This window comes from Vulpes lagopus, chromosome 8 (assembly GCF_018345385.1).
Source record: "Vulpes lagopus strain Blue_001 chromosome 8, ASM1834538v1, whole genome shotgun sequence".
NCBI classification, from domain to species: domain Eukaryota; kingdom Metazoa; phylum Chordata; class Mammalia; order Carnivora; family Canidae; genus Vulpes; species Vulpes lagopus.
In genome coordinates this window covers 125,002,345-125,028,632 of record NC_054831.1, presented here as the reverse complement: position 1 = coordinate 125,028,632, position 26,288 = coordinate 125,002,345, and the positions used below count along the sequence as shown (strand labels likewise).

The window sequence follows — 26,288 nt, the reverse complement described above, 5'->3', positions numbered from 1 at the left end:
TAGCTTTTTAAAGATTTATTTATTTGAGAGACACAGAGAGACGAGAAAGAGAGAGAGGGGAGGGGCAGAGGGAGAGAGAGAATCTCAAGCAGACTCGAAGCTGGACTCAGGCCTCAATCCCATGACCCTGAGATCATGACCTGAGCCAAAATCAAGAGATGCAGCTCCCTGCATGGGGCCTACTCCTCTGCCTGTGTCTCTTCCTCTCTGTGTCTCTCATGAATAAATAAATGAAATCTTTAAAAAAGAAAAGAAAAAGAAAAAGAAAAAAAAAAGAAAAGAAAAGAAGAAAAGAAAAGAAAAGGAAAGAAAAAAAGAAAAGAAAAAAAAAGAAAAGAAAAGAAAAAAGAAAGAAAGAAAAGAAAAGAAAAGAAAAGAAAGAAAAGAAAAGAAAAGAAAAGAAAAGAAAAGAAAAGAAAAGAAAAGAAAAGAAAAGAAAAGAAAAGAAAAGAAAGAAAAGGGCAGCCCAGGTGGCACAGCGGTTTAGTGCGGCCTTCAGCCTAGGGCGTGATCCTGGAGACCTAGGATCGAGTCCCATGTTGGGCTCCCTGCATGGGGCCTGCTTCTCCCTCTGCCTGTGTCTCTTCCTCTCTTTCTCTCTCTGTGTGTCTCTCATGAATACATAAATGAAATCTTAAAAAAAAAAAAAATCAAGAGATGCTTAACCGACTGAACCACCCAGGTGCCCTGGTAGTTTTATCTTTTTGAGGAACTGCCAAAATGTTTTCCAAGTGGTAGTACCCTTTTACATTCCCATCGGCTAAGTATAAGGGTTACCTGAGAATTCATTTAAACTAAATGTTTAGGGACACCCAGGTGGCTCAGTGGTTGAGTGTCTGCCTTCGGGTCAGGGCGTGATCCCGAGTCCGGGATAGAGTCCCACACCCGGCTCCCTGAGAGGAGCCTGCTTCTCCCTCTGCCTGTGCCTCTGTCTCTCTCTCAACTAAATAAGTAAAATCTTAAAAAAAAAAATTAAACTAAATGTTTCTTCATCTGTAAACTGGTGGTAATAACACTGACTTCATAAACTCAGGGAGATGATGATGTGTGAAGGATTTAGCATGGCACTGGGACCAGACACATATAAATCTCAACACATGACAACTTTTTTATGTCCCCTTGTCTTTACTAATGTCCTAAGCTTCAGACCTGGCTTCATCTACCTGGATGAGATTATCGTCATGCCTTCCGCATAAACTGACTTCTTTATTTTTTTTTTTTAAGATTTTATTTATTTGAGAGAGAGAGCACACGATCAGGGGGAGGGGCAGAGGGAGAGGGAGAAGAAGACTCTCTGGTGAGCAAGGAGCCATGTGGGGTTCAATCCCAGGACCCTAAGATCATGACCTGAGCTGAAGGAGCTGCATAACAGACTGAGCCACCCAGACGTCCCATGTAAACTGACTTCTTGGTGTCAGGTTTCACACCCTTCTCATTAGTCTACTTGTGGTCTAACAGGACCCTAGGTCTAACCTAGGCCCCCATCCCACTGACCTCAGGGTTTGTGTCAACCTGTTTGGCTGGGGGGGGGGGGGGGGGGGGGGGGGGGGGGAGCTTTCCCAGGGCAAAAGCTCCAAATTGGCCAAGCTGGGGCAGCAGACAGTGTTCCATGAAACTCTCTTGTCTGCTGAATGACAGGACAGAAAATATTCATTGCTCTGCTTGGAAGGGATGTCTCCTCCATATATCCTCATTCCAGGCTAATCCTGTTTATCCTTTAAGTCATAGTTTGGGCATCGCCTCCCCCAGGAAGCCTTTCCTAATGAGCCTCCCTCCTACTCCTATAATGTAGGTTACTGCAGCCATCACGTTATTTGTAATTGTATTTTTATACACCTGTGTCTCATGAACATCCTAAGGATGGGGACTACTTTTATTTACTTCAATCTCCTCTGTGCCTAGCACATAAGAGGTGTTTAATAACCCATAAAGAACTATATCTGAAAAAAAAAAAGAACTATATCTGTGTGCAAAGTATTAATGGTTACATTGAGTATCTAAGCAAACTATAAGAAAAGCTCTTGGGATGCCTGGGTGGCTCAGTGGTTGAACATCATCTGTCTTTGGCTCAGGTTGTGATCCTATGGTCCTAGGATCGAGTCCCGCATCAGGCCCCCCAGAGGGAGCCTGCTTTTCCCTCTGCCTGTGTCTCTGCCTCTGTGTCTCTCATGAATAAAATAAATAAAATCTTAAAAAAAAAAAAAAGGCTCTTGATATGGGCCTTAAGGAGTAAGCAGGCACCTGCTCAGTTGGAATGGAAGGGAAGGCACGCTGGCTGAAGTGAACAGTATGTGTAAAGGGCCAGCAGAGGGAAAACGTTTTAAAGTTTTATTTAAAGATTTTTATTTGGAGAAGCAGGCTCCATGCAGGGAGCCCGATGTGGGACTCGATCCCAGGCCTCTAGGATCTCGCCCTGGGCCGAAGGCAGGCGCTAAACCCCTGAGCCACCCAGGGATCCCCAGAGGGAAAACATTTTCAGTAACTAAGAAGCCCAATGTGGCTATGGTGGGTGGGACGGAGTGGCCAGTGAGGGTGCAGAGGAGCCATCCCTTAAACAGGAGTGACATAATCAGAACCGCACTTTAGAGGGAACTCTGGGGTGGTGGAGGGTATGAGCACTCAAACTGCAGCTGCCTTAGAAGCACCTGAAGGGCTCACTAAGTTCCAGATTCTGGGTCCCACTCTGAGTTTCAGAAGGTCTGGGGCAGAGCCTGAGAATATGCATTTCTCCCAAGTTCCCTGGTAATGCTGGTCCTCGGACCATACTTTGAGAAGAGTGACACGGAGGATGGGATGGAGAAGAATGGGTAGCCAGCCTGCCAAGCAGTCCAGGTGAGAGGGGATGGTGGCAGAGCAGGGGAGGTGCTCACGTTTTAAATCCGGGTGCTGCTAACTCTTCAGTGGCTTAGTAGTAAATTTTCAGGCATGGTAATAAGCCAATGTGGGAAAGAGGGGCTGTTTCTGGGGAGAAATCAGCCAGGTGGTCAGGATAATCCTCACCTTCGACCTGAGAGGACCAGATCCACACCACACTCAGTAATGATTTTCAGAAAGCACAAGAGTCTAGATGTCTAGAGTTGCCATTTAATGCCCAATTATCACAACAGGAGGTTTACATGGTGCTCATCAAGGCAAGACCCAGTGCAAAACCAGCCCAGAGGTAAAAGACCTGTATAGGGTCCCAGCACAGGGACCAGGTTCCCTTGGGCCTAATCACCCTTGAGACACATGTGCCATATACAAGGCTTCTTCCCTCACCCAGGAACCAGCAGGCTGGCTGGGCTTCTGGCCACCCAGGGTCCTTGTGGGAGAACAGCGTCCCGGGATGAGGTGGGGACCCTGGGACACAATGATGAGAACCAGACAGCTGCTTGCAAACAACCCCAAAAAGGTTTTTACTTCAAATGCACTAAAGCCACACGGCACTCAGATGTGGGAACACCCCAACGCTTTTACTAAGAACCAAACACAGGGAAGAACGGAGGTTGAGAACACTTGGGGAGGGAAAGTCAAGTCAAAACCATCCCAGAACCAGCTTTCTGATTTTCACAATCCCCCTCTTACTCCCACAGCAACACCGGTCCAACCACAGCATTGCTGTGGAGAAGGGACACCACCATGCTGGTCTAGAGAACACTTTTAATGGAAAGGGAAATGGGAGCGTGTCCCTGGTTTGAGGAAATCTCTCTGAATCTCCAACTCTACGCTCCCTGGAGCCCCTGAGCCTCTGGCGGCCCTGGGGACACCGGTGACTTGGGGGTCAGAGAGCAAAGTGGCTTTTCTTCAACCCCTAGTTCTAAAGTTTACATGGCCCCTAAAGGAAATACCATCCAAAATGCATTCTTACAGCACTTGATGGAACTCTGAGAGGTTTCAAGTGTGTCACTGGCAAGAAAGAGGCGTGAGCTTGTCACTCCCCACAGTCTGCAGCTTGGCCTGGGCGGTCCAGTCCTGGGGCCGGGCAGGCTGTGGAGGGGATAGCCCAGGATGGAGGCAGCTATTCAGGGCACAGGCCATGGGCTCAAGGGGCAGCCCCTCTGTCCAGCACTATGGCTGGGCATTTGGGGAATGAGCTTGCATTCTGGCCAGACTTTACTATTAAACTCATTCCCAGTGGGTCCTGCAGGCCTCTTCTCCCTTTTCTCTGATTTAATTCTAGGAGAAAACTCTAGACGGAGCCAAAGGCATGGAAGTCAAACATCGGTCTTCAGAGATGGGACATGGGTAAATGGCAGCCCCCCAGACCACAGAACAGCAAGGCCATCTCGGCCGGACTCCCATGCCCCTCTGCCCCCATGCACATTCCACGCATCACTCCTGTCCCCTGCCCAAGGGCCAAGGTCATCCCTTGACTCTGGATGTGGTGGGCTTCCAAAGAGATTTCTGATGAGACTCCTGAGTGTCTCTGGGGAGGGGAGGCCAAAGCATTTCCATAAAGCAGACAAAATTAGCCCTGTTTCCAGGGCTGGGCAACTGTGACCTGTCGACAATTCCTATGAGGGCACAGTTCGGGGCCAAGGGAAGTTGCGAAAATGACAAGGTATGACTGTCCCCGTATGGGAATTAGCGCACATCAGACCCCACCCTCTAAAGAAGTCCACCTCCCAAACTTCAGATGCCAGCTTCTGGTCAGCAAACGAACGATCCCATGAGGCCAACTACATATTTAAAACCAACTTAATGCTACAAACTTAAAAAAAAAAAAAAAAAAGTGCTGCCCAGCTGAGCCCCTGAGGACACCTAGCTCCCTGAGGGTGGGTGGCAGGCCTCTTAGACCACCATCCCGGGTGGCCTCTCTCCAAAGGGCACAGCCTTGGTTCAGCCCAGGGCAGCCCCACCCCAAGTTGGGTTGGGAGGAGAGCTGGTGCCCTCCCCTACACCCACACCCAAATGGGCCTCAGAGACACTGTGGGATGGACAAGCCTCTGGGTGGAACGTGGCGGGGTGGGGGCGGAGAGCAAGAGACCTCAGGACCCTGAGACAGGTAACATAAGCCAGTCTCCCCATTAGCTGCCAAGGTCTGATCTGCAGTGAAGACTCCTCCTGTCAGCCCTGTGGCATTCCCTTGACAAAAGGAGCCAAAATGCCACCAAGTCCTGGTCACCTCCATCCTGGGGGGACGAGGAAGGTTTGTGTGACAGTGGGTGTGGAGAGAGGAGATCCTCAAAAGAACGACTCCTTGAATAAACCAAAAAATCCTTCTAGGGAGGGGAGGATAGTACCAGCAGCTACCAGAGGGGGTGCTTTCTGGCAGTTTCTTGTTTTAATCCCATCTTTCTCTACGGGGGGGACTGCCGCTCCCTCCCTCACTGTAAGACACCCCTTGTCCCAAGCAAGAGGCAAAAATGGAGGAAAAGTGCCCTAGGCAGCCACTCTAGCTGCTTCCACGCTCCTGTCTGTGCCTCCCCGGGGGCTCTTCAGTGCTGACTCCCTGGAGGGTCACTATACTCTAAGGGGAAGGAGAGGTAGGGAATTCCATAGGAGCCGCCCCTGGGATGGTTCCTGGCAGCCATCTCTGGGACAGAGGAGACCAGGAGTCCGAGGCTGGCGCCTCAGCTGGAGACCAGGGGCAGGAGAAGCCAAAGGGCCTGAGGCCACCACCTACTGGCATTATGAGGCCTAAGTGCAAGTAGCCTTCTAGCAGACTGGACGGCTCCCCAGCGACCCAGCCCCCTGCTGCGGGGAAATCCGGGAGGCGGCCTGAGGCCCTGGAAGCCCCAGCCGGCCCTTGGACAGTAGACCGCACTGGGCCTGTCTGAGAAGTCTTACTAGAAACTAGAACAATCTCCCTGCTAAAAACTCAGGGAAGACAAACAAACAAAACTCAACCTGAAATAAATACAAAGGCATTAAGTGCTTCTTGATAAATTCAGGGTCCTAATTCTATCCCTGGTCCCAAAGCCAAAGGCAGGGGCAGGGCCCTTCCCTGGATTTGGCTGCCTCACCTGTGGCCCTTCACGTCAGAGGTCAGAGGTCAGAAGCTGGATGGACCTTCCCAGGCCCAGCTTCCATCAGGAAAGAGAGGACCCAACCCCTGATACACTCCTCCCCCAGATCCTCTACATGCCCGCACCCCGAGACAGCTTCAGCTGGCTGGGGCGCAAGACAGAGAAGAGGCCCCCATACCCTGAGGGCAACACCTTGTGTCCCACATCCCTGTGCGGGCAGAGGGCCTGTCCGTCTGTGAGGAGGTAGAGACAGGGCGGGCTGCTGACGGCAGGCAGGGCCACTCAATTAATCAGCAGGTCCCCGAGGTCATAGGAGTCGAAGAGGTCACTGATGCCCTCACCCCCATCCAGGCCCCACAGGTAGTCGTCCTGGTCCAAGGGCGGGGAGAAGCTGATCAGGGGAGAGCTGCATGGCAGGGTTGGGGACAGGAACTGGTCCTCAGTCTGCTGCAGAAGTGGGTGTGGCAGCTCCAGCATGCTGTCGGTGGCCTCCAGGGGGACAAGCGGTGGTGGCAGGGGTGGCGGTGGTGGCGGTGGTGGGGCTGGCGGCTGCAGAACCTGCTGGGGAGTCAGCACTGGCGCTGGAAACAAGCAGACAGAGGTCATACCCGGACCTGGAGCACAAGAACAGTCCTCCTGTTCTCTGGACGACTGTGCATCCTCTTCTCTCCTGCCACACAACCAGTGACACAGGACACCCTCCCTCTCTGGGCACAGCTCTAGCCACCGCCCTCATTCTCCCACACTCTCTCCCCAACTCTTGAAGGAGGTGGGATCTCTTGCTCCCCAAATCCTACCCCTTGGGGCATCTGGAAATTAGAAGAGCCTGTGACTTTTGATCTCAGGGTTGTGAGTTTGAGCTCCCCGCCAGATGTGGAGATTACTTAAAAGTAAAAATCTTTAAATAAAACAAAAAATCCTACCCACTTGCACCATCAAGGCTCTGGACGCTGAAAGCACAGTCTCTGTTTCCTGCATCACCAAATTTCTTTCTCTCCCAGATCATTCCCATCATCACACAGACACATTCTAAGGTCTCCTAAAAAGCATCCTCCCCGACCTCATGACTCTTTCCAATTCCCACCCAGTTGACTGCTCCTTTTTGTAGCAAAATTTCTCAAGAATTGCCTGTACTTACCCTCCACTTCCCTCCATCATGATTCATTCTTCAACCCCTCCAACCTGGAGTCTGTCCCCACCATGCCACTCAACCAGTGACCTCCTATCACTAGACCTAATAGTCCGTTCTTGGCCTCATCTTACTTGACCGTCCAGCATAATCTGGTGAAGTTATTCACACCCTTCTGGAAACACCTTCTTTACTTGGCTCTAGTACACTAGATTCTCCTGGCTTTCTTTTCTTTTCTTTCTTTTTTTTTTTTTTTTTTTTTTTTCCTGGTTTTCTTTTTAAACCTCCTTGGCGGGCAGCCCAGATGGTTCAGCAGTTTAGTGCCGCCTTCAGCCCAGGGCGTGATCCTGGAGGCCCGGGATCAAGTCCCACGTCAGGCTCCCTGCATGGAGCCTGCTTCTCCCTCTGCCTGTGTCTCTGCCTCTCTCTCTATCTCTCATGAATACATAAATAAAATAAAATAAAAAAAGATTTTATTTATTTATTCATGAGAGACACAGGGGGGGTGGGGAGACACAGGCAGAGGGAGAAGCAGGCTCCACGCAGGGGGCCCGACACAGAACTCGATCCCGGGTCTCCAGGATCATGCCCTGGGCCAAAGGCAGACGCTCAACCACTGAACCACCCAGGCGTCCCTAAAATCTTTAAAAAAAATAATAAACCTCCTTGGCTGCTTCTCCTCTGTCTCCTTTGCTGAATCCTCTTCCTCACTTCTAAGCCCTCAGGCCTCAGGGCTCAATCCTCAGACTCCTCTCTCTGGCTGCACATCTTCCCAGGTGACCACAGTCGCCCCTTGGCCTTACATCCCTCTCTAGATCTACCACTTCCAGAGGACCCCTGGAGCTCTGAGCTCCTCTACGACCTCTGCCTAGGTGTCTCAGCTAACCCCAGAACTTAGCATGTCAAAACCAAACTCCTCAAAACCAAACTCCCCTCAATTAAGGGACCACTACCCACTCAGCTGCCTAAGCCAAAAGGCCCGAGAATCACACATAATCCTGCCTTTTCCACAGCATCCTGCCCAGCAGTGAGATGGGTCACTGGCACAACCGAATGAATTCTGCAAGCTGCCCATTTCTCTCCAGTTCTACCACTGTGATGCTTCTCTAGCCCATCGTCTCCCACCAGAGTGCTGCTGGGGCCTCCTTACCGGTCACCTTGCCTTGACTCTGCTCTAGCTTAAAAATGGCTGGGAATAAAAGCCAGGTTCCACCGGGGATGAGAAGGCTCTGCATGATCCGGTGCCTGCCTGACTTCCTGCTCCCTCTGTCCTGCCTCCCTCTGCTCACACTCAGCCTCTCCAGAGACACTGGCTTGGCTGTTTGGAGCACACCAAGTGCATTTCTCCTTAGAGGTCACAGGGTGACTTGCTACACAGGAACGAGGAATAGGCACCTGGACCCCCGTCCCCCATATATCCTGATGCCCAGAATCTCACCATTGGAGTCATGCCTTAAGCCCCAACCAAGCATTCCGTGGAAAATACAGCTGTGCTGGTGTGTCCGCCTGCTTGATCAGCCCCTCACTCACCTGAGTGTGTCTGTGGGCAAGTGACCTAATGTGGATGAGCCTCTGCTTCCTCACCTCTAAAATGGGGGTGATCCTACCCACCTCACAGGGTTGCTGAGAGGATTCAGTGAAAAGTGCTGCCCTTGTCAGTGAGAAGAGCTCCAGTTTACCAAGGGCTTACCATGGCCGGCTCTGTGCTCAAGGAGAGGCGTCTTTCAACCTCCTCGGACACTCAAGTGGCCCCACAGGAGGCGATATTGTGACCCCTATTTACAGATGAGGAAAGAGGCTCAAAGAAGCAAAGTAAATATATTTGAGTGAAAAAAAAAATGCAATGTTTCTTTAGCATGTTGCTGAGACCTGCAGGGGTTCTAGAAGGCCTGGCTTGGGAGGAGGGGACGGACCCAGCTGGGACCCCAGCCCCACCCCTCACCAGCCTCAGTGTTCTCTGAGGAGAAATGAGGCTCCACCTCCCCAACATGCTGAACAGCAGGGAGATAAGGCGCGTGGAAGTTTCTGCTGTGGGCCTGGCTGGACCTTGCTCTCTGGCGCTGTTCATCACACCCACAAGGGCGGTGCTCTTCATCCTGTCTAGGCCTGCACCACACTCTGATGGCTCAGACTCACTTTGGTATCTCCAAACCACACAGAGCAGGCGGTTGGTTCACAGAAGCTTTTTAAAAAATCACATTCATGGGACACCTGGGTGGCTCAGCGGTTGAGCATCTGCCTTCGGCCCAGGGCGTGATCCTGGAGTCCTGGGATCAAGTCCCACATTGGGCTCCTTGCATGGAGCCTGCTTCTCCCTCTGCCTGTCTCTGCCTCTCTGTGTGTGTGTGTCTTTCATAAATAAATAAAATCTTATAAAAAAATAAATAAATAAATAAATAAATAAATAAATAAATAAATAAATAAATAAAATCTTAAAAAAAGGGATCCCTGGGTGGCGCAGCGGTTTAGTGCCTGCCTTTGGCCCAGGGCGCGATCCTGGAGACCCAGGATGGAGTCCCACGTCGGGCTCCCTGCATGGAGCCTGCTTCTCCCTCTGCCTGTGTCTCTGCCTCTCTCTGTCTCTCTCTCTCTCTCTGTGACTATCATAAATAAATAAAAATTTAAAAAAAAAATCTTAAAAAAAATAAAAATAAAAAATCACATTCATGCTGTCTCACTCCCTGTAACCCACCCAGTAATCATGAGGGCTTTAAGTGTCCTGGTTTTAGAGACGGGAGAACAGTGGCTCTGAGGGGCCGGGTCACCAAGTCACAGCAGGTGAGATGCAAACTCAACTCCCCGTCTCCCAGAGTCAACTCTGGCGCTGTAGCCACACTTAGGTTTACCTCAGAATGTCAGAGCCTGGAGCGATGTTAGAGGCAACGCTTAACCAAAGCCCTTCTGTTACAGACGAGAGACACTGATGTCCCAGGGGGTAGTGATTGCCCCTGGGGATGCCAGAACCTGGGTCCAAAGGCCAGGTATGGCTCCTGGTGCTCAGACCTCAAAATGACTGCTTCAGGCCAGAACTGTGTGTGTGTGTGTGTGTGTGTGTGTGTGTGTGTGTATGCGCGCGCGTGCGTGCCTTCCAGGAAATGTCCTTCTGTTCCCTTTGCCAGGGACATCACTAAGAGACCACATGGTGGGGCGCCTGGGTGGCCCAGTGGTTGAGCATCTGCCTTCAGCTGAGGGCATGATCCCAGGGTCCTGGGATCGAGTCCCACATTGGGGTCCCTGCATGGAGCCTGCTTCTCCCTCTACCTGTGTCTCTGCCTCTCTCTGTGTGTCTCTCATGGATAAATAAGTAAAATCTTAAAAAGGGGCAGGGGGAGCAGCCCGGTGGTGGGGCTTTAAAACCTTTAAGAAAGGTTTTAAAACCTTAAAAAAAAAAAAGAGAGAGACCACATGACAAGGGTGGAGAGGACACCCATGGCATGAGCATAGAGCTGGCTTCTGGGCCCCCACCAAGTGCTCTGTCAGCCTCTACTTCTTCTGGGAGAACAGCTGTTCTGTAAAACCCAGGTTAAAACCTCACCCTTGCTTATGCTGGAGGGTCCCCACCTCTGCCCCAGGTCTCCAAGGACATCTGACGTGAACGTGGTTCTAACCTGAAGAGCTGTGCTCATGTTGACAGCAGAGTGAGAAAGCAGAGCAGAGGAGGAGGGATCACAGGGTGGGGCACAGGTCTGGAGTGGGAGATAGGCCCTGGGAGGTGCCCGGAAGGGCAGATGGCTGGTGCAGGGACAAGCCCGGGTCCCCTGACCAGACCAGGACACAGCAGAGGTCACCAGAGAAGAACTGGGGGGAGGGGAGCATCTGGGTTCTTGTCCAAGCTTTGCCACCAACTTACTGTGTGACCTTAGGGAAGTCGCTTGCCCTCTCCGAACCTCAGCTTATTCATGTATAAAACGAAGGGTGAGGGGATCCCTGGGTGGCGCAGTGGTTTGGCGCCTGCCCAGGGCGCGATCCTGGAGACCTGGGATCGAATCCCACATCGGGCTCCTGGTGCATGGAGCCTGCTTCTCCCTCTGCCTATGTCTCTGCCTCTCTCTCTCTCTCTGTCTCTCATGAATAAATAAATAAAATCTTTAAATAAATAAATAAAAACATGAAAACCTTTCATAGCGCATGGGCCCCTTAAAAACAGGCCAGCTCTCGCCTGCAGGTAGCAGTTCGTGGACCCTTTGACTTAAAGAAATGGAATCCAGCCTGTGTTCTGGAGATGCCCCACCAAGCCTCTTCCATCAGACCTGCTTGAGCTCCGGTTTGTTTAAACACCAGGGTTCTACTGAAAGGGATTCTGCTGCTAAAAAAACAGAAATTTGGGATCCCTGCGTGGCTCAGCAATTTAGCAACTGCCTTCGGCCCAGGGCGTGATCCTGGAGACCCGGGATTGAGTCCTTCATCGGGCTCCCTGCATGGTGCCTCTCTCTCTGTGTGTGTCTCTCATGAATAAATAAATAAGATCTTAAAAACAAACAAATAAATAAGATCTTAAAAACAAACAACAACAACAACAACAGAAAGTTGAACAATAGCCTCCATGGCCTCAAAGTTGCTGTCAGTCTGGCGTGATGCGTGATGCCAGTAAAAGGCAAAAACCATCCTGGGGGGCGGGGAGGAGGCTTCCCAGGCTCCCGTTTCCATTCCTTCCAGACTCCTCCCCTGGACCTCTCCTTGCCTATCTGCCCCCTGGTGACTGCCGCATGCTTCCAGCCACCCAGCCACATAAAGCCAGCTTTAGCTGTATGGCCCACCTCCCAGACAGGGGCAGCTCAGCAGCCCCTTCCTTGATTTATTCCAAGCTCATGGAGAGAGGACTCGGCTAGGAGTGTGGAGACCAAGGGTCAAGACACAGTTCTGCTCTCTCCTAACTAGGAGACCTTGGGCAAGTCGCATCATCTCTCTACCTCAGTTTATTTACCTCTAACCTGGGAACAGTTATGCCTACCTCAAGAATTGCTACGAAGAATAATGTGACAGTAGCTGGACCTTGTATGTAGTTGTGGTTTAAACAATCTTAGTTACAGAGAAAAATAATAAAATAAAGATAAAATTAATTAATTAAAAAAAAATCTTAGTTGAACTTTCCTTCCAAAATCTGTAGTCATGGGGCACCTGGGTGGCTCAGTGGTTGAGCATCTACCTTTGGGTTGGGTCGTGATTCCAGGGGCCTGGGATTGAGTCCCGCATCGGGCTCCCCACCAAGAGCCTGCTTCTCTCTCTGCCTGTGTCTCTGTCTCTCTCTCTCTGTGTCTCTTATGAATAAATAAAAATAAAATCTTTAGGGATGCCAGGGTGGCTCAATGGTTGAGCGTCTGGCTTTGGCTCAAGGTGTGATCCCGGAGTCCCAGGATCAAGTCCCACATCGGGCTCCCTGCATGGATACTGCTTCTCCTGCCTGTGTCTCTGCCTCTCTCTGTGTATCTCTCATGAATAAATAAATAAAATCTTAAAAAAAAAAAAAAAGGAAAAAAGAAGTGTGGTTCTAGCAGTTGTGGCTGATTTACATTGATAAGAATAGCTAGCAGTTACTGCCAGGCACTGTTCCAAGTGCTTTACCTATATTCATTCATTCAATTCTCACATCCTAGGAAGTAGATACTCGTAGTTACGACGCCCAACTTACAGATGAGGTTAAGGCAAAGCGGAGTTAGGTGATGCGTCCAAGGTCACATAGCTGGTAACTGGAAGTGCTGGGATTCAAACCCAGGACCCCTCTGCCCCACAGCACCATCAGCCACCCACTGAGACAAGAACACACATGCTTTATAAAGTGTAAATTGCAAGCTGGCCCTTCGCTGCCCAACAAATGTTGCCACGTAAGAGGAAACTCTAAGGCTGGTTGCCCTCCCCACCTCCTGTCCCTCTGGACAGAGGGTCCTACCTGAAGATGCCACGGGGTCTGTCATCCCAGGGTCAGTGCTGCTGCTGGGCTGGGTGGAGTCAGGGCTGGGGCCAAGGGTGGAGGCTGGGGGGAGGCGCTCCTTGGCAGGACTGTCCGGGTCCTGCACCTCCTCTGGGCACAGGTAGACTTCGATGGGCCCCTGGGTGCTCTTCAGATAGATCTGCAGGTTCTCCTAGAGGCAGAAGAGAATCCAGGTCACGGCTCTGGGCAGCAGGGCACTGACTCACGGATTGGGGTATACGGATGGACATCCATAGACACCCATCCATGTGAGCAAGCTCAACTCCTGAGCTGGGCCCTGCCGCCTGCCCCATCTGACCTGTGGTGGGCATCTGCTCCTTCTGCCTGTCTGGTCCCCAAGCTCCCTTCTTTGAGGGAGAATATCTTGATTTTCCTTTGGGAAACCACTCCACTCCTATTCTCAAGTCACGTAGTTGAGAGCAGGGGGGATAACACCTTTCCCAACCGCACCAGGTGAGCTTGGGGTGCAGGCTGGGAAAATCACAGTGATGGTGACTTGTTCAGGGAAACACATGACTCAGCTCAGTCCACAAGCGTCAGACCCAGGACTCCTGCCGGACTTGGAAATGGAAACCCCCTTCCCAACTGGCCCCCCCTCCTCCAGCTGGTCTCACAGGAAAGCTACCTTTGCCACCAGAAGAGGGGAGCCCGCCTGGGAATGGATGCAGCACAAAGAATGGCAGAGGAAGACAGAAGGCATGGGGTGAACCAAAAGTCAGTTTGAGCTCTAGTTTGAGTTTGAACTCTACACCTCTCAGTTTGAGCTCTACATCTAGCCCTGCCTGCAATTCCCAAATCTCCTCTCTGGATCTGTCACCCCCACCCCAACTTAAGCCATTTGGACTGGGCTTTGAAACCAAGAGTCCTGATATTTGGCTTTCCCCCTCCTGCTTCTTCCCTCCCATGATCAACTACACATGTGCCATTCTAATACGCATGTCTCCCCCTATTTCCCCTAACAAAAATCCTGTTCATTCTTTAGGACTCAATACATGTAACCATCTGTGGGCTCTTCCTCCAGCTGTCCTTTCTCTGGGCCCTCACAGAAACTTTAAGTCTATAAATGGCAGCATGACTGCTTGCTTGGGTCTTTTTCCCATGAGGTCCTGAGCTCCTTCACGGCAAGGGTGGGGTCTCATTTATTTTAATGTCCTTCCATTAATCGAATTATTTCTTGAGCATGTATTATGTGTCTAGCTCTGGGCTGGGAGTGCCACCGGAAATGCAATATGCTTTTGTAGAGCTTACACTCTAATAGGTAAACTACAACGTAATCACATAATCACCAGTATATCCCAAAAACGGAGGTTAAGTGCCATAGAAAAGCCCAGGTAGTTATGAAATCTGGGGGGTAATCGGGGAAGGCTTCCTTGAGGAAGTGATTTTGAATTGAGACCTGTAGGATGAACAGCAGTAAAGCCGGCAGAAAAAGGGAAGAGCACTTCAGTGGGAGAGAGGGTAGCAGAAGGTCTTATACTGGAGATGAGCTTAATGTGGTGGGGACACTGCAGAAAAGTCAGTGTGGCTGAAGCAAAGCACAATGAGAGAAGAGGCGGGTGAGGTCAGAGCACAGAGGGCCTCATAAGGGAGTATTAAGAATTGTGGTCTTGGGATGCCTGGGTGGCTCAGCGGTTGAGCGTCTGCCTTTGGCTCAGGTCCTGATCCCAGGATTGGGGATTGAGTCTCACATTGGGCTCCCTGCATGGAGCCTGCTTCTCCCTCTGCCTATGTCTCTGCTTCTCTCTGTGTGTCTCTCATCAATAAATAAAATCTTAAAAAAAAAAAAAAGAATTGTGGTCTTTAACCTAGGCATGGTTAGTAGGATTACGGCGAGCACAAATACCACGGTATGTGGGATTCAGGACAGCAGGGGCTGGTGGGATGCAGAAAGATGCCAGGACCAGAGACTTTCTTGGGCCAGTATCTGACATCTCTTATCCTTTCCAGCTTCCACTGTCTCTGTCCTAGATCAGAGACCACCAATCCTGCTCTGGGCACTAGAATGGATCTGGGAAGCGTGAGGCCAGGCAGTGCCAGGGACAGAGCCTACAGAGCAGTCTGGGACCCTCCTAACCCTGCTCTCCACCAAATGCTCCCCCCAACTCACCTCGTTCCTGTCAGGCACTTCCAGTCTTGTCTGTGGAGGGGCCTTGACAGCGATCACCGTCTGTTCCTTAAAGTTGCCAACGGCACGGATGTCCTGGTAAGTCACATAGGCCAGTGTAGAGGCAGGAGAGTCAAGAGAAGCAACTGGTGAAAATTCAAACCCCAGGGGCACCTGGGTGGCTCAGTGGGTCCAGCGTCTGCCTTCGACTCAGGCTGTAGTCCCAGGGTACTGGGGAGCCTGCTTCTCCCTCTCCCCTGTCCTGCTCATGCTCCCTCTCTCTTTCAAATAAATAAAATCTTAAAAAGAAAAAAATGCTCCAATAGTAACAATTTCATGTGGATCAAGCAAATAGGGAGGATTTGTAAACATTAAGAACTGTCTATGGGGGACACTTGGGTGGCTCAGTGGTTGGGTGGCTGCCTTTGGCTCAGGTCGTGATCCTGGGATCTAGGATCGAGTCTCACATTGGGCTCCTGTGGGGAGCCTCTTCTGTCTCTGCCTCTCTGTGTCTCTCATGAATCAATCAATCAATCAATCAATCAAACTGTCTATGGTGGGGGCACCTGGGTGGCTCAGTCGGTGAAGCATCTGCCTTCAGCTCAAGGTTGTGATCTCAGGGTCCTGGGATTGAGTCCCTACATCGGGCTCCCTGCTCAGTGGGGTGCATGCTTCTCCCTCTGCCTCTGTTGCTCCCTTTTGCTTGTGGTTTCTCACTCTCTCTGTCAAGTGAATGAATAAAATATTTAAAAACAAACTGTCTATGGTGATAATCCTAAGTGGAAGAAAGCAGGATATAAAATGTTGTATATAGCAGGCCCACGCTCTGCTTAATCACCTGTACCCTGTGTATAGTATAGGTAAGTGACAATGGCTGTGTTAGGTGGCAACGGTTTCTCTCTTTCCTCCATTTTTCAGATGTAAAGAAATGGACTTACTTTTGTGATGAGAGTAACTCTGATAGACTTGTGAGGAAAAGCCAAGGAGGAAGGAAGACACAGACCTGCCAGACCCGGAGGGCGAGTTAGCCTGTGCAGGGAGGTACCACACGAACTCAGGATATAGATCTGAGCATGCAACAGGGCCCTGCTCCCTGACTCCCCACCACCCCACCACCCCACCACCAGACAGGATATCTCTTGTTGGCCTTGTCCTCGGTCAGGTGCTTGAAGTTCAGGGAGCAGCTCTGGATGAGCTGGTCCAAGGCCTGCTCCATGCTCATCAGCTCCTTCAGCTCCTGTCCCAGCTGCTGCTGCTTCCCAGGCCGGGTGGGGTCTTCAAACATTCCCCTGCCTCTGGGAACAGAGCAGTCCCCCCAGTTCAGTCTCAGTCCACATCCGGGGGCACCCACCCCAGGGCTGCAGGGCAGACCTGCACAAATGGCGAGGAACCCCAGAATGAGGCCATTCGCATGGTCTACACAGTGCCCCCTGGGTTGTGCCAATCAGTGGTCCTGCCTCGCTTCCAGGGAGCTGCTAGGAATTGGAACTTGAAGCTCAGGGGTTGGGCTAGGGAAAAGAAACAAGTCTGATCCCTCTTTTGAGGGGCTCTCAACACTGTCCACCCTATGCCCCAGCCTCCCCCAAATGCCTTGTCTGGATTCTCTTGGGGTCATGCCAGGGGCTACAGGTCTGCTCTGGTCTTTGTAGGAGGAAAGGAGCCTGGAGGACTCATATCTCAGAGCTGGAAGGAGCGTGGGTATAGCCTAGCTCCCAGGAGACTTTCCTAAGCTAGAAGACAGGAATCTTGAGATTCCTAACTCAAGAGGATCTGGGTCCTCTTAGGCCTTTACATGTCCTAGAGATGCCTCTTAAATACACTGGCTCTGCTCCCAGCATGCAAGCCTATCAGATATTGCTCTCAGCTCCAGCCCTGACACACACCCATTGGATATCACCCCCCCGCAACTTTCACCCATGACGTGTGCACCCACTGGTGCCATTGGCCCCAGCCCAGGCACTCACACCCACTGGATGTTGTTCTTGGCCTTCTTACGGATGAGCTGGATACCCTCCAGCACATTGGTGATGTCGTAGATGCGCCGCTTCTGCACGTCCAGCACCTCGGCCGCCCAGTTCAGGTCCAGGACCCCATCCTTGGATTCACTCAGGAGGTAAATGAACTTCTTCGTGAGCAGCCCCAGCGACGTGTCATACCGAGTCTTCTCTCCAGGGGACTTGGGGGCTGAGGAGGAAAGGGCCCCAGTTACTACTCAGGGAGAGCCAGCCTGGGGTCCACTGAGCTGGACCCATTAAGGACCACCCTTCAAAAGAACACAGGAGCGACCACTTTCCAGTTTACAGAGCACTGTGAGGCAGGAGATCATTCGCCACCACTGTCCAGGCAGGGAGCCTGATACCTAGAGAGGGAGCGACTTGTTTAAGGCCTCACAGGTAGGGGCAGGGGCAGGATGGAAACCAAGCGTCCTAACTGCTGGTTCAGAGCATCTTTCCACCATAGCTCAAGGCAGCCATAGCAACACCACCACAACCACCACCAAATACTGTGTCTAGGTCACTGTTCCAAGCACTTTCCATAGACAACAAATTTAATCTTACAACACCCTATAAGTCTGCTGTACAGCCTTCCCCATTTTATGGATGAGAAGACCAAGGAACAGACGGGGAAAGCAACTCGCTCGGCTCACTCAGCTAGAAAGTGACAAAGCTGGGATTTAAATCCAGGGTCTCCAGAGTCTTTCTTCTTAACCCCTCTCCTGCCAGCTATGTCAGGAATCTAGAATTAGGTAGATGGAGAAACAGGATGATGCGCCAGGACTCGAGAGCATTTTTACACTTGCTTTTTCTTTCCACCTGTAGCCTAATAATGATTATCTGAAAGGAATCAGTCCTCTACTATCAAATAGGGCAGGTTCATGAAGAAAGATCCTTTCTTAATGAGGTTGATGTCACAAGACCACATCCCAGCTGCAGCATCTTAAACCGCAAGAGGACTTTGGCAATCAAGTGACTTGCAAATCATACAGCAAGCTCGTGGCCAAAGGAGTTCTGGAAACTGAGTTTTGGAGAGCCTCAGATTCCTCCAGAAGGGGACTTTACGGTCCGTCCACATCCGGGTGGCAGGCATTTGGCACACAGGCTGTTTCTGTCAGGTTTCGCACCCTGGGCAGACACTACTAACGGATCAGCGTGCTTACTATCTCTCAATAAAATTCTCCAGGCAGCCTCCACCGATCAACAGACGGGAGGGCCAACTTTCTTCTATTCCTGATCTAGCTGTGCTTCGTTTTACAGACGAGACAGCCAAGGCTCGCAAGAGGAGTGACCAGAGTCCTCATGCTTCCCACCTAAGGACATACTTTCTTCATGAGGACTCTGACCCCCCCCCCCAAATTATTGTTCCCCTCTAAGTTTCTAAAACTCTGACTGGAATCAGGGTATTGACTGAACATATCAGGAGGAAGCAGCAGAAATTCCCGGCGGCTTAGCTTGCAAAAGGCACCCACCCGGGCAGCCCCTGGATCTTCATCTCTGAGCCTCCTGAGTTAGAATAATCCAGGCTTCACTTCCCTTTGAATCACTCACTGAGCTCTCTGCCTGTGGGAGAAAGACCCTGGTTAGCCCTGCTCCTCTTTAAGCTGGATTCTCTCTTTTTAATTTTTTTTAATTTTTTAATTTTTTTAATGATTTTACTTATTTATTCATGAGAGACACAGAGAGAAAGAAAGGCAGAGACACAGGCAGAGGGAGAAGCAGGCTCCATGCAGGGAGCCTGATGTGGGACTCGATCCCAGGTCTCCAGGATCACACCCTGGGCTGAAGGCAGGTGCTAAACCGCTGAGCCACCCAGGGATCCCGATTCTCTCTTTTTTAAAGATTTTATTTATTTCTATGACAGAGCACAAGCAGGGGGAGTGGTAGCATGAGGGAGAGAGAGAAGCAGACTCCTGAGCAGGGAGCCCAACATGGGACTCGATCCCAGGACCCTGGGATCATAACCTGAGCCGAAGGCAGATGCTCAACCGACTGAGCCACCCAGGTGCCCCTGGGTTATCCCTTTTAGAAAAGGTCAGACTGAACAAAACATAAACTTAAAAAAAAAAAGAAAAGAAAAGCTCCCAAGTACAACACCAGCCATCATGTTCTGGTCACCAGAGTGGCATATGGCGTGGGAGAAGCAGTGCTGGCTTGGGTTGGAGTCCTGACCCCCACTCACCAGCAGTGTGCCCTTGGGCAAGTCAAGCAAGCTGCCTCCTCAGTGAAAGGGGGATAGTGCGCCCTACAGGCAGGTCCCCTGAGAGAGCACAGAGGCATCTGCTTTGTAAACCGGGAAGTGTGCCACAAATAGGCTCCTGATGATGTGGGTGGGGCTGCTGCTGCCCTCTGCCCCTGCCCGCCCAGCTTGCCCTCGGAACCCCCCACCCCGCCCCCACCCCATGAGCTGGGCTTACTTCTGGGGCTGGGAAGGCCCTCCACTCTAATGCACTTCCCCTTGGGAGTCCGGAATTCAGGGATGGCTGGCCTCCCGATCCCCTCCAGGTCCAGCTTCCTTTTGGCCTTGGAGACAGGAGAGAGAGAGGCAGAGTTTGAGAATCATTCCTCCTTCAGTCTACCCCCCACCCCAAGTCGGGGAAAAGAGGCCACCAGCAGCTGCTTTCTCTGCCTCGAGTTACCCCCAGTCCTGGTGAAACCTCATTGCACTTGATGAAGACCCAGCAGCGACTGGCCAAGTGAGCCTCCAGGGGAAAGGGAGTCCCATTTTCGGAGGAGCACACGACACTCTCATCCTGAGGCCCAGGTACTCGAAGGCTCCGGAAGCCAGTCTGGCCAAGACCTCAAGGTTCCTTAATTACAGGCCCCAGGGTCACTTCTACATCCACCACCCCCCACCCCCACGCCCAGAGGATGATGCAGGGAGGAAGGAGTGGGTAGGACTCAAACCACATCAGGCTGGGGAGAGCCTCCCACCCCAGCAAGTGCAAAAGCAGCTGGCCCGCCTGCCCTGGTGCCCATCACAGCCCCACAGCTGGCCCTTATCAGGGTGGGGCTGGGCATCCGCCCAGGCCCAGGGGACTTCCTGGCTCAGTGCCACACCCCAGGGAGGTGCCCACTTCGGGAAGCAGAGCAAACATTCCCCACCCCCATGTTTGGGCTCCGGCTCCAGGGCCCCGGGGGCCCCAGGGTCTCCTGAATAGACTCCATTTGCCATTCTTTCTTTGCCGAGAGGGGCAGACAATGAATCCTTCCCCTGCATCTCAAGGACAAACAGCTGAGGTCCCCCTGCTCCCCCTGCCTGTTCCCGCCAAGCTTGGGAAACACCTGCTGGGGAAATCAAACCACAGACCCATCTGCTCTTCTCCACCCCGCTGCCACCAGGCCCCAATTAGGCCCAGAAGCTGCACTGGCCCGGAAGGGGCCTCTCTCTCCTGCTAGGCTGGGCAGGGGCAGGGCTAGGCTACTAGGGCACTGGGGCACAGGTCAGAGGCCTGGACCTGACTCTCCCGGCTCCTTCACGGGCTTGCTGTGTGCATGGGACTCGGGGAAGCGCTCCACATCCAGGAGCCTCAGTTTCCTCCTCTGTAAAATGGAGCAGAAAACACCCACCTTGAGGGACCGTGGTGAGGAATCAAGGAGATAACTCCTGCAAAGTGCTCAGCCTGTGGCTCAGCACACATAGGTGTTCAGAACATGCAGAGTCCCTTCCCTGAAATCCAGGCTTGGTCTCTTCCTTGACACACCCTTCAGGGGCCACCAAGCCCATTTTCTTCCTCTCCCCTAATCACCCAGACACCTCTAAGTTGGTTGGGGCAGAGAGGCCTATTTTAACCTTTGACAGTGAGGTCATGCTCGGCAGGGCTGAGACTTCTAACTGCTGCTGAGCACAGCTGGGGTGACAGGTGTGGGAAGTGGTGACAGCTCTTCCGGCCATCAGCTCCCCTCCCCACTCCTGCCTCCTCCAGGAAGTCCTCCTGGACTGATTCCAGGTCTGACCCCAAAGCCACATACTAGGCTGTCTCAGCTCTATCCCACACCCATTCCCCGAGAATTTGCTGGAGTTTGAGCAAAGGCCTGGCTGTGCCCACCTGCTCCCATTACTTTATGCAGGCATACCAGTTCCCTCCATCTCACTGTCCCTCCCCTTGTCCTATACCTCTCCTTCTTTTGAGAAGCCTGGATATGATGCTCCTCTCTTCCACCCCTACCCAAACCTGGACATGATCCAAACCCTTCCCTGCTCATTCCTCTTGAAGTCTCTCTGGAATATTCATTTTTTTTTATTTTTTATTTATTTATGATAGTCACAGAGAGAGAGAGAGAGGCAGAGACACAGGCGGAGGGAGAAGCAGGCTCCATGCACTGGGGAGCCCAATGTGGGATTCGATCCCGGGTCTCCAGGATCGCGCCCTGGGCCAAAGGCAGGCGCCAAACCACTGAGCCACCCAGGGATCCCCTGGAATATTCTTTTCTTAACCTCTCAGCTGCTGAATCCCAGATTCTAGGGAATGTGACCTATCTTGTCTCTAGAGAAAGGCCCAGTCATTCATTGAGACCTTCCACATGCCCCGGGCTGAGCCCCAACATTCAGCGCCTCACAGAGTCTCCCCAGCACTGCCAACCCCCATTTAACAGCTGAAGTAACCGGGACTTGGCGAGCACCAAGGTCTTTTTTTTTTTTTTTTTTTTTTTTTTTTTTTGAGCACCAAGGTCTTTATCAATCCTGGTCAAAGTTGTCCATCCAGGACCGTGCACGCATCCCTCAAGAGGAATGCCAAGAGCAAGGAGAGGAAGGGAAGTCAAGCTGAGTTCTACCTGAGGCAGAGCCGGGACAGCCCAGAGTCACCCCAAGCAGGTCCACCTCCCCCACCCAACAGGAGCCAGGCCCTGCTGAGTTCACAGAACACAGGAGGAAGAACCTCACTACCTGAGGAGCGGGTACAAGATAGGAAGGACCTTGAACAGAATATCTGCATCGGGCCTATCACGTGCTCATCGGTGCTGCAACATCAGTATTGGCAATCTCTGCTTGCAGATGAGAAGTGGAGACTCAGAGAGGGTAAGACACATGCCCAAGGTCACACGGGTAAAGAGTAGAGCCAGAGTTTAAACCCAGGATTGTCTGGCCCCAGAACCACATACTAGGCCATCTCAGCTCTATCCCACGACCATTCCCCGAGAATTTTCTGGAGTTTGAGCAAAGACCTGGCTGTGCCCACCTTCCCCCATTACTTTATGCAAACATATCAGTTCCCTCCGTCTCTCAGTCCCTTCCCTTATCCTATACCTCAAGCAGCAAAATGTCCCTCTTCCAAGCCCATCTCCCTGATACCTTAGGGCATAGCCCACAGATGGGCCTGGGCCTACAGAACAGAGGTGGCACAGGACAAGCCCAGAAAGATGAGAGCCAAGGAGAGCCTGAGCAAAGGCCTGGGAGTCACATCCATGGGGGTTCCCACCTGGGCCTGCCTCCTTCTTAGCTGGGGGAGCTCAGCAAGTCAGTTGACCTCCGGAGCCCCACCTGTGAAGTGGGGATATCTGCTCCACCTCATCCGGGATTCAGCGACAGTGCTGCAAAGCGCTTTGCTCACACAAGGAAGCTGCTATCACTAAAGCCCCAGGGGTACCAGCACGGGGGAAGTTCAGAGGTAAACTGAAAAAAAGAGAGATGTGCCAAGAGCCCAGGCCAGCCTGGCTCTAACGTGGAGCCTCCTAGGAGGCAGCCCCTTTGGCTGTTTCTTAAAGGCCTGGTTAGGATTCGAGCTCCCCCTGCCAACCCCAAGGGAGAAGAGCAAAGCTCCTTCCTCCGCAGCACCAGAAGCCAGAGGGTCAGAGACTACCAGACACAACCTCACCATGGGTGGCAAGGTGACGAAGGTGGGACTCGGTGGGGAAGAGACTTGCCCAAGGTCACACAGGGCAGAGAGCCAGGCTTCTCCCAAGCCCTGAGTCCTAATTTAGACGACGGGGGGTAGGAGCAAGTGTTCCAGACCCCAGCTTTACCACTCCATAGCCTGTATTTCCACATCTGACCTGCCTTGTATGGTTGTTCCTTAAAATGTTCCTTTGCTTTCATAGTTCTCAGGGGGACTTTGGAAAAGACAGACAAAAGGAAGGAGAACTGTGCAGAATCCTTTCACAGATCCCGGCAAAAATGAAACAGAATAACGTGATGTGCCTGGCAGGACTAGGGACCCCAGAGAGGAGCATCCCAAGCCTTCCCCGGAGGGTGCCGGAAAGAGCCTCAGACAAGGAGTGAGGAGACCAGGGCCCAGGCCTTCATTCTGCCGTTGAACTTGGTTGCCATCTCTGAGGTCCCTTTAAACAGCAGCTCCCCAACAAATCCTGCTCACCCTGCACTTTGCAGCCTGGCCACAAAACAGTGGCCACACCCAGGGTTGGGTTTGGAGCTGTTCCAGGTCACACCCTGGTAAAATGAGTAAGCAGGGGGCCAGGCCTGCCCACAGGGCTGGGGGCCATGGGGCATCTGACAGGAGAGGGGGCTCTGGGCCTGGCAAGCCTCTAGGGTAGTCTGATGTAAGGAGACTCTCCCACTTCTTGGCTTGTGACTTGGACAAGTGACTTCACGTCTCTGCTCAGTTTCCTCATCTGTAAGATGCCTCATCCCAGGCATCTTGGCCGAGATAACGAATGTGAAGAGTGCCAAGCAGTGCCTGGCACACAAGAGGCGTTCAGTAAAAGAGAACCATTCTTGCTGTGATCACGGAGCCCCTCTGGGAGGGAGCTACAGACAGATGCACCCGGGCTCCTCTGGGAGGGAAGCAGTTCAAAACCACAGCTGTTACTGAAACGCAGCCACTGAAACCCCGCCTGGGCGCCTGAAAGCAGCTGGCCAGAGGAGACTGCACCCGCCACTGAGCCCCTTCCCCGGGGGCAAGCCAGCTCCTCGGTCAGGCAGTACTGGGAAAGTCACGGCTGCAGAGAAGAAACCGATGACCACCAGCCTTGGTCATATATCACCCTGTATGACCTTGGACAGATCACATCCTCATTTTGCGCCTCAGTTTCTCCCTGGAGCTACTCATGCCTCCTACTTCACAGGGTACAAAACTGGTTTAGGCTGTAAAATGCTGAACATAAGAGAGATAACCCATTGTCAGTTATCTTTGGCTGCTTGATCTACAAAATGGGAATAGCACCCCTGCCTCCTTCCCCCTAGTTGAAAATCATGAGCAGGAAGAGGTTCTGGAAAGTTTAGAGCCTTGAGCACCGGCAAAGCAAGATTCCAGTAGCAGGGAGCATGCATCCAGGGAAGACCCCGGGGGTCTGTGTCTGCTCAGTGACCCGGGTCGGAGCAGATGCCTCTAGGCAGTGAGGGATGGTCTTATCTCTGCACCTGACTATTCACCGCTCACAACTAAGCAAACTGCAACAGCCCCACCTCCCCTCCCCGGAGTCTCTTTCCAAAACCCAGGACCTGGAGCTGGAAATGACCTGAGATGAGTTAGCCCAAGGACCCCATGTACACATGCATTTTCAAGAAAAGGAAATGTAAGTCCGGACTGGAGCCAAGACTTGTCCAAGAACACAGTAAATTAGTGGCGTCAGGATCAGAAACCAGGCTCCCCACCCAGCACCCAGTTCCCCCAGGGCTTTTCCCACCCCACCCACCCCTTCCCTATGGTTGTTTCCATTCTCAAGGGCTCCAGGAATTCCACTCCCACAAAACACACCCTGTACCTAGTGCCACCACACTTTGGGCCCTCCCTGGCAATGCCCCCCCCCGGGGGGGAGGGGGCTTGAGAAAGGAAATGTCCATCTGAATAGGCAACCCAGGGGCCTGCCCCCAACTTGCACCTGCTACTCGCTGTCTGGGAGGGCGGATAATTGGAAAGAGTTGGCTGTGCTGGAAATCTGAAGTCTGTCCAAGCCGGACTGGACCTAAGGGACACTCCAACCCTGCCCCCGTTTTCAAGTCCCCCTAGGTCAAGCCCTATACCTGCACGGTAGCAGATGCCCACTACCGGCTTCTGGACCACACAATGAATGAAAGAATGAAGGAATGGTGGCAATGTCGCCTCCGTGGACCTGCCCAAGGTCACACGGTGCCCCGGGGGGTAGTGGGCTGGGTCTCCACACTCCTCCATGCAGTGTTCACGCCACTCCACTGCGAAGGATGAGGTTATTTCGTCCAAGCCCGAAACTAAAAGGCTCTTCTACTCAGACGTGCAGGGCAGCGGGTCGCTCTGGAAGCTGCAAGCTCTCTTTTCCCTCCCAACTCCACCTGGGTCCCAGGCGCTCCTCCCTCCTTCCCCGCACCCGCACCCGCACCCGCACAGGGAGGAGCGGGGGGCGGCGGGGGCAGGTCCCCAGCATTACCGGCAGCCGGCCAGCCGGCACGCAGCGCACCGCTTGGCCCTCGGGTCCGTGCGGGGTGGCGTCGAGGCAGGTGCCGGCCGCCGCAGGGGGAGGCACGGTCTGCGGGTACAGCGAGGCGCAGCAGGTGGCGGTGGCCGGGCAGAGCTGGGGGCTGCTGAGGCCGGGCGGCCACAGCTCGGTAGGGCTCATCGCGGACAGTGCCTTGGAGGGCGGCCCGGCGGCTGCAGCCGGGGCCCGGGGCCCCCGCAGCATGGCGAGCGCCGCGCCCCCTCCCCCCCGGGCTGGCGCGCCGCGGGCACCTGCGGGCTCGGGACCCGCGGAGGCTCACACGGCCGGAGGCATGGCGCGGAGCCGGGGAAGCGCCAATGGACGCCCGCGGGGCACGGCCGGACCCTCCCCTCCTGGCCGGCCGCCGAGCCCGGGGCGCTTGGAGATCCCCGCTTGGAGATCGCCCCGCGGCGGCGGCGGCGGCAGGGCCGGGGCTGGCCCGCCCCGAGGGAGGGCGGCGGCGACCCCGCACCGCCCCGCGCCCCGGGAGGCCTCGGCGCTTAGGGTCCGGCTGGCTCCCCGCAGGGGTCGCTGCGGTCGCCGGGCGCTCGGAGGAGAGGCGGTGCGCGCAGGCGGGGAAGGGGGCCGAGTGCACCGGCTCCCTCCCGTCTGGCTCTCAAGCCTTTCTCTGCCTCCTTTTTTTTCTTCTTCTTCTTCTTTTTTTTTTTTTAGCGCCAAACTGCGTGCCGCGAAATTCGGATCTCCCGCGGAAAACGCAGCGCTCTGATTGGCCGCCGCGACAGGCACAGGCTCCACCCCCCGGAAAGGACCGTCCCCTCGGCTGCGATTGCAACACGAGCTGCGCTGCTTAAAGGGGCCGCCGCACCTGCCGGCG

The 26,288-nt window shown here is 53.1% G+C and overlaps 1 protein-coding gene across 2 annotated transcripts; it reads right to left on the bottom strand.

Annotated features, from left to right (window-relative positions):
- Window positions 1-3,077: 3,077 nt before the first annotated feature.
- Window positions 3,078-26,068, bottom strand: E2F2 (E2F transcription factor 2). 2 transcript variants are annotated; one of them, XM_041764904.1, is made up of 7 exons: window positions 25,406-26,068; window positions 19,522-19,627; window positions 17,075-17,294; window positions 16,247-16,405; window positions 15,114-15,228; window positions 12,965-13,157; window positions 3,078-6,529 (listed from the first exon to the last, which is right to left on the bottom strand). In XM_041764904.1, exons 1-7 carry the CDS (start codon window positions 25,655-25,657, stop codon window positions 6,231-6,233), a joined length of 1,344 nt encoding a protein of 447 aa, XP_041620838.1. In that variant the 5' UTR covers window positions 25,658-26,068; the 3' UTR covers window positions 3,078-6,230. The 2 variants fall into 2 exon arrangements, with proteins under 2 accessions (XP_041620838.1, XP_041620839.1); XM_041764905.1 differs by lacking the exon at window positions 25,406-26,068 and adding an exon at window positions 20,210-20,271.
- Window positions 26,069-26,288: the final 220 nt, after the last annotated feature.

Bases quoted from the DNA above. Each gene is read 5' to 3' on its own strand.
- E2F2 (XM_041764904.1), bottom strand. From the start codon at position 25,657: ATGCTGCGGGGGCCCCGGGCCCCGGCTGCAGCCGCCGGGCCGCCCTCC. The intron at 16,406-17,074 runs GTGAGTGCCTGG...CTCTGTTCCCAG, and splicing joins AAGAACAACATCCAGTGGGT to AGGCAGGGGAATGTTTGAAG. The intron at 15,229-16,246 runs ATATCCTGTCTG...TCCTGCCTCTAC, and splicing joins GAGGACAAGGCCAACAAGAG to ACTGGCCTATGTGACTTACC.